Below are 7512 nucleotides of genomic sequence, written 5' to 3' on the forward strand. Positions count from 1 at the left end.
AACACTAGTCAGGTCTCTTCATATATTTCTGATAGATGAAGCCCCGTTTACTAAAATTGATTATCTTTGTTTCCACACATCATAGTGGCATCTTTGATGTAAGTCAGACGATGTGTGTGAACTTTCTTCTGTTTCATCGTCTTTGTCTGTGTCAGTCACAGGCTGTCTCGGTTACTAAAGCTTTATAGTAGGTCCATTCTAGCCATGTGATGCTTCACCTCTGCCTCCCTTCCGCATCCCTTCTCTGTTGTTCTGCATTCCCCTATGCTTCATAACTAGCCTGCTGCCGTGACAACCTGTTGATGTTTGGAATGAAATTCATATATCCTTGAATATCGTTTAATGTCAGCTTTTGTTTGAGTATTGTTTTCTCAAAGGCATTTTTTTTTAATTTGGGGAGAAAAGGTTTTATATATTACTCATTAAATTATTCTTAGGTAGTGGTATTTTGGGCAACGAATTTCTGTCTTCTTGCTTTTGTGTTTTTCTATTTTAAGGCCAATATTCACTGCTATTTGTAGCCATGCTGGCCTAGTTTCAGGGTCCTCCTAATCCCCCTGAGGGGTGATGGGATTCTGGGCATGTGCAGCGTTGCCCAGCTCTTACAGGTTTTTAGTTTCAGTTTTCAGTTTATACATTTATTGTAAAAGGTTTTTCTCATTAACCTAAAAGCAAAAGAGTCTCCATTTTATGTACCCAGTGAATTTTTCAGAAGAGAATTGATTGAAAATCTCTGTTTCCCAACAACATTGGCTAGTGCTTTTTTATTCTTTTGCTTCCCTAAATGATCTTTTAAGGGCTGGTGATACGAATTGGCAAGTAAAGGGATTTGTTGCTAAGCCAAACAACCTGGGTGCTAGATCCTGAGATCCATCCACATTGTGGAAGGAAAGAACCAGCTTCCACATTTTTTTCTCATCACCACACATGCATCATGGCAAACTTAGACACACATGGCAAACCCATGCATACATCTTGTATGTGCACACAAGGATAAATGCACATATAGATAATATAAAAAATATTCTGTCAGGCAGTGATGGCACACACTTTTAATCCCAACACTCAGGAGGCAGAGGCAGGTGGGTCGCTGAGTTCAAAGCCAGCCTGGTCTACAGAGTGAGTTTTAGGACAGCTAGGACTATACAGTGAAACTGACTCAAAAAAAAATCTAACTAAAAAATAATTTAAAAAGATAACATACTGGAAATATATATTTGTAATTTACATGAGAAGAAAAGTCTTTTTGTTGTTGTTTTTTTGAGACAGGGGGTCTCTGTGTAACAGCCCTGGCTGTCCTGGAACTGTAGACCAGGCTGTCCTTGAACTCAGAGAGATCTGCCTGCCTCTGCCTCCCAAGTGCTGGGATTAGAGGTGTGCACCACTACTTCACAGTGAGAAGAAAGTTTTAATATAAAAAGAGCCCTCACAAGTATTTATAAAATATAAATCTTTAGAGAATAAGAATTAACATAAATTACCTGAAAAAATATATATCAGAGTAAAAATACATGTTAAGCCCAGCATGCTAGCATTTAACAAGACAGAGAAAAAACATGCTACATACCTTTAGGTTAAAAGCAGAATGGTGTTTTCCTTATACTGTTATGAATAGTTACAAAACAGTATCTTTTTTTTAACAGGAGAGATCATTTCATTCAACATTTTCTACGAATTGTTCACCATGTGTACATCAATAATAACTGAAGACCATGAAGGTAATCTTTGCTAAGGGAGCGTGGCAGTGCAGAGCACAGCATCAAATACAGCTTTTTTAGAGTAGAATTAGAACATTTACCAATGAGGCTTGCTGTTCCCATTGTGTGTATGTTGTATATAGTTTAGTATATCCTGGTAGATCTTTATAAGCACACTGAAAATTAGCCTTAAGACAACTGGAATGCTTATTAAACTTTAAATCAGAATGTGCCACTTCCCGATGACTAAGCATCCAGATAGATGGTTCTATGGGGGCCATTCTTATTCAGACCACCACAGACTGTGGCAGATGCTTTTCTGGAGACCCAGGACAAACATCCTCTCATAATTTCCCAGTCAGCAAGCACTGTGGATGGGAGCCTCACTTTCCTGACTGGTCCCCAATATATATGGCACAAGGTGACTTGCCCTTCATTCACTCTGACTTTTGACCTATATCTAATACTTGAGATGTTCATCTCTAAGTGGCAATTAAGGAATTCACATTAAGAGGTTAAGATACCTGTGTCCTGGTAGGACTGTAGTTGTCCAAGGAATAAGGATTTGCTTCCATAGCCGATCTTATCTGAGTCCCCAGATGCAAATGTTACTGTCCCAATGTGATAGTAATACTTGTTTGAACTTTAGGCTTATTCTGGCTTCCAGGCTCTTAATTATTATATATTGCTAGATTATACAGCTCTGAATAAATTGTCACATCTGTCTGTCCGTCAGTGATTAAGAATCCACTGTACTTTAACTGTGGATACATGTCTCTGCTGCCGCTTCCTTCCTCATAGGTCATTTACTACATGGAAGAAATATGGATTTTGGCATATTTCTTGGGTAAGTAACCTGACATCCTTTCACTCTATAAGAAGTGTTGACCGTAGTATTACCTTGATAAAAAGTAAGTCCCCCTCATGTGCAGATGGTCTTGAGTGAAGATGACAGGATTCCTTAATGTTGGAAAGGCAGGCACACTGGGCAGACTTAGGAGTTGTGTTTCAGAAGCTGCACCTAGTAAACAGAAATCAGGACCACGCTTGAAGGGCATAGGGGCTTATTTTCATTTATTGCTTAAAGGAATCTGTCATCTTGACCTTTACGAGAAACTAGCAGCTTTGTAATTAGAGGTCTTCATTTGAATCTGGGCCTCACTATTTAGCCAGAGTTAATCAACTTTTCTGAGCCCCAGTTTTACTACCTGGAAAAGGGATGAAGAAAAGTTTATTCTGGCTCAGAGTTCAGAGGTCTCAGTCTGTGATCAACTGACTCTTCTATTTTTAAGGCTGGTAAGCCAGAGAGCATCATGTTGGTGGGAGCAGGTATTGGAGGAGGCTGCTCACCTCCTACGGTGAGGAATGCATTAACGACAAAATAGAGCCCCCAAGGGTGCACATCCAGGACCCTGCTTCCTTCATATGGGTCCCACCCCCTAAGTTTGTATCATCTCCCAGTAATCTCCAGATTGTTAGCCCACCAGTGGATTATTAACCTTATCACCTCCAAAGCCTCACCTCTGAACTTCGGTGCATTGGGGGCTGGGCCTTGAATACGAGCCTTTGAGGGACATTTCAGATCCAGACCATAGCACACTCAAAGCTCTTATTAAAGTTGGTCCTAAGTGAGCAGGCAAATAAAGCACCTATAAGTCAGACATGGAATCTCAGGCCTGTAATTCCAGCCCTTGGTAGGTCGAGGCAGGAGGATTGCAAGGTTGAAGTCATCTTGGATTCCATAGCAAGATTGAGGCACAAACACACAGCACCTATGTAATGCCTCCTCTCAACTCCATCTCTGTCTTTAATGTCACCAACATTTGTCTTTTTTAGGTGGAATATAAATAATAACACGTGGGTTATTACAGAAGAATTAAAGCCTTTAACAGTGAATTTGGACTTCCAGAGAAACAATAAGACTGTTTTCAAGGCTACAAGCTTTGTTGGATATGTGGGCATGTTGACAGGATTCAAACCAGTAAGAAATATGTTATACAACTTTCTAAATAGTTTGTGTCCTGGTTTTACTGTCTGGGAATCCAAGAAAATGAGGATATATAAAGAATATGAAGGTACACATGATATCACACTCCTTCAATTCTAAGGAGGCAGATGTTGCTGAGTTCAAGGACAGTCTGGTCTACATATGAATTCCAGGCCAGCCAGGACTGTATATGGAGACCCTGTCTCAGATAGACATGCAAAAAGAATCTGGAGACCTGTTTTATTCCCTGTCCTTATCACTTTTGTCAGTATGAGACCCCACACCACAAAGGAAATGGTTTTTGTGGCTGTTGAATCACATGGCTGGCAAAGTCTCAAAGTAAAGTGGAGGTCAGGGCCTAGGTGTCCTGCTCACTTAGGTACATCATGATGAGTTCAAGGTGTGGGTTCTTTGCTCTTCATTTCTTACAGTAATTCCCCACCCGACTCATCTCACACAGTGCATGCAAAAACGTTTGAACTTAGAAGAGTCTTTCGGGCGTTACTGTGGTTTTGATTCCTCTTTCCATCTTCCAGTACTCAGTTCGGGTCTTTCTATACCACTGTCCTGGATGAATTTCTGACAGCATTGTTTTGTCTTTTTCTCAGGGACTGTTTAGTCTTACACTAAATGAACGTTTCAGTTTAAATGGCGGCTATCTGGGTGAGTAAAATGTCTGGAGATGCATCAGGAATCTCAGTCTTCGTGAGGGAGGGCAGTAATCTAACCTCTTCTTGGTCCTCTGACACTGTCTGTATCTCACCTCTCCCAGGTATCCTAGAATGGATTTTGGGAAAGAAAGATGCCGAATGGGTCGGGTTTATCACGAGATCAGTTCTGGAAAATAGTACAAGGTGAAGTGATTTGTTGCCTTATCATCAAATATCTCTGTTAAATACAGAACTATTTACCAAGACTCAGCTTCCCATCCATTGGAAACATTGTATTTTTTTAGGTGATTCTTTGGTGTTCACATGGAATTATTCCTGTTTTCTGTGTGTTCTGTACTGTCATAGCAAAGCAATGAATTGGATTATTAGTATTAGTTTTACAGATATTGACATAAGTTTTTGTTATATAAAAAAATCCTACCATGTGCATAGGAAAGCTATATAGTAAAATCTTTATATAAATGGTAATACATTCAGTTTCTTGCCACAGGAAAAATATACAAATTGTAATATGTAATACATATTAACCTAGACGTTATAGTCTGTTGTAGTGCTGAAATAATACCAAATTGTCTTTAGCACATACTGTGTCCACATGACTTGGACAAAATGAGCATCGACCTTACTTTTTAAACACTTCGTAGGAACTAGAAGTTGGTTGTCTTCCTTGATTATCCACTCTGGTTTTTAATAACTCACTTTCAAACTTACTTCCTGTTCCCCAAGTACTGTAGCATTTTTGGGGGTGTGCTTTTGTTGTTTTCTTGGGACAGAACCTAATATAATCTGAGCCGGTCTCAAGCTCACTAAGTAGGTCTCAAGATGACCTTGAACTCCTGATCCACTAGCCTGTACTTTCTAGGTGCTAGGATTAACAGGTACACCACCATGCCCAGTTTAGATGGTGCTGTGAGCAAAACCAGTTTTGTGCACGTTGCCAAGGGCTCAGCAAATTGAGCTACAGCCGCAGCCCTCCCCAGCACTGTAATTATCCCCCCTTTCTCTTGTTGAATAGAAGACATAGACAAAAAGGCTAGAGGATGACTCTTGAGATTCCTTCAGATTAGGGGTCCTCCTAAAATCCCCACATGCAGACCAGTGATCATCCCAGTGTTATTACTCCCCACGGTTCCTCACAGCACGTTCCCTCACCTTTCCCAGTCAGTTCCTTTTTTGTCTAAAAATGCTTTATTTGATGCCAGGGATATAGGTATATAATACATGTATACAGATCAAACATTTACTGCAAATAAATTTACTTTAAAACAATTGTTTGGTATACATCAGATTGTACCATTCATTAAAGACAAAAGCAAATGTGCGTACTAACGACATGGGATGCACTTGTTTATAAGAAGAATTAAATCTCGACTGAGTGTTTGCTCCCACAGCATGTAAATCATCTTCATTTTTCAGAGTTGACTGTCAACATTCAGAACGCCTCTTGACATAGTATAAAACGGCAGAAATAGATTTAGGGGCATTTTGGCATTTCTGTCATAATCCTAAACTGAATGTAATTTCCCAGTGTTTTTATGAAACTCATCAGCAACTCAGAGTAAGTTTTAAAGTTAGGTGTTCTAGTCTGAAGCAGTGGTTCAGGGGCTGAGAGAACTTGCTGTTCTTGCAGGAGTTGCTTTCATTTCCACCTCCCACACAGCAGCTCACAAGCACTTGCAGCTCTGCTCCGTGGGCTCTGATGCTCTTGTTTATTGCTGTTGTACACGTGGCTTACACAGTCAGGTACACACACATTTACACATGATAATATTTTTTAAAAGTTAAACATTCTAACATAATTCAACCCAAACATAAATTAGTTTTATACTTACAACTGAGGAATAATAGCAGAAAGTTATTAAAATGTTTTGTTTCCATAATGAAACCACTGTTTCTGTGTGAACAGAAAACCTAGGATGCATAGTAAAATACTTCTGTTTGTAACGGGGCGTTAATTCCAGCTGCTGCCTTGAGTGTGAGCGAGGTGTTTGAGGCAGCACCCAATGGTGTGATAGCAAGCGCAGTGTGAAGTGCACAGAACCAGGGCTGCAGGGAAGTTGCACTGCAACATGCAAGTGGAGAGCACTTTCACGGATACCTTGGACTTAACATTTATGTGATTTAGAACTAATGTTCGGTCCTTGCTCATTCAGAGAGCTTTGTTGCCAACTGTGTGTGTTCACATTCAGTTAAGTAACTCTATCATGGGGCCTCCCATACCTGTTTCTCTTTAGTTTCTACGACTAAAACGCATCATTCAAAATCAACTAAAGCTGCTTACTTTTAAAAATGTTTCTATATAGTTATGAAGAAGCCAAGAATACCCTGATCAAGACCAAGATAATGGCCCCAGCATATTTTATCCTGGGAGGCAACCAGTCTGGGGAAGGCTGTGTGATTACACGAGAAAGAAGAGAGGCTTTGGATGTATATGAGTGAGTGCATTTGATAAAACAAAATAGATAAGAGCCCAGGTGAACAGGAAGCCTAAGAGGAAGCTCTCTTTTTTATCTAGACTCGATCCGAAGCATGGCAGATGGTATGTGGTCCAAACCAATTATGACCGGTGGAAAAACACCTTGTTCATTGATGACCGCAGAACACCTGCCAAGATGTGTCTAAATCGTACGACACAGAAGGTACATTTGCGTTGTCACATACAGAAAGACACTGTCCCCATGATGGATGGATGATCTTAGCTCTGGTGGTTTTCTCCTACTGTATATCTCTAGACACACCTCATGGAGCTTTTTAAGTCCTCGTGAACTTAAGGAGCAAATTCTTGCTGTAATTTCCCTTCCTTACACTAATGCCAGATACCAGTCTGTAAAGTTAAATAGCAAATTCTGAAATGATAAATTTCAAAAGGGGAGGAGGAGGAGGAGGAGAGAAGTGGCCCATGAGAACTGTCACCTTTGTTTCTAGCAGTGACTCCACCGGAGGTGCCTTAGGAAGACTGAAAAGTATTTTAGTTTTTGATGGCCCAGCTGTATGGGTAAATACAACTGAAGGTCCATAATTCATCTACTGAACACAATTGTTTCTGTGTCTTAGAATCTCTCGTTTGCAACCATGTATGACGTCCTATCAACAAAACCTGTCCTCAACAAGGTATTTACATACACACACACACTGCTTTTGGGGGAAGAATGTTGTT

General features: G+C 40.2%; 1 protein-coding gene across 2 annotated transcripts in view; it reads left to right on the plus strand.

The window, feature by feature from the left end:
* The window catches only part of Asah1 (N-acylsphingosine amidohydrolase 1), a 43694-nt gene that overhangs the window by 24430 nt on the left and 11752 nt on the right, over nt 1–7512 (plus strand). For both annotated transcript variants that reach the window (XM_050147252.1, XM_050147251.1), the window contains exons 6-13: nt 1644–1718; nt 2499–2544; nt 3534–3678; nt 4293–4347; nt 4457–4538; nt 6659–6790; nt 6871–6994; nt 7410–7466. In XM_050147252.1, the coding sequence (XP_050003209.1) occupies nt 1644–1718; nt 2499–2544; nt 3534–3678; nt 4293–4347; nt 4457–4538; nt 6659–6790; nt 6871–6994; nt 7410–7466 (716 nt within the window). The remainder of the gene's footprint in view (nt 1–1643; nt 1719–2498; nt 2545–3533; nt 3679–4292; nt 4348–4456; nt 4539–6658; nt 6791–6870; nt 6995–7409; nt 7467–7512) is intronic.

Source organism: Alexandromys fortis, unplaced genomic scaffold, assembly GCF_014885135.2.
Source record: "Alexandromys fortis isolate MF-2015 unplaced genomic scaffold, M_Fortis_MF-2015_v1.1 scaffold_32, whole genome shotgun sequence".
NCBI lineage: Eukaryota > Metazoa > Chordata > Mammalia > Rodentia > Cricetidae > Alexandromys > Alexandromys fortis.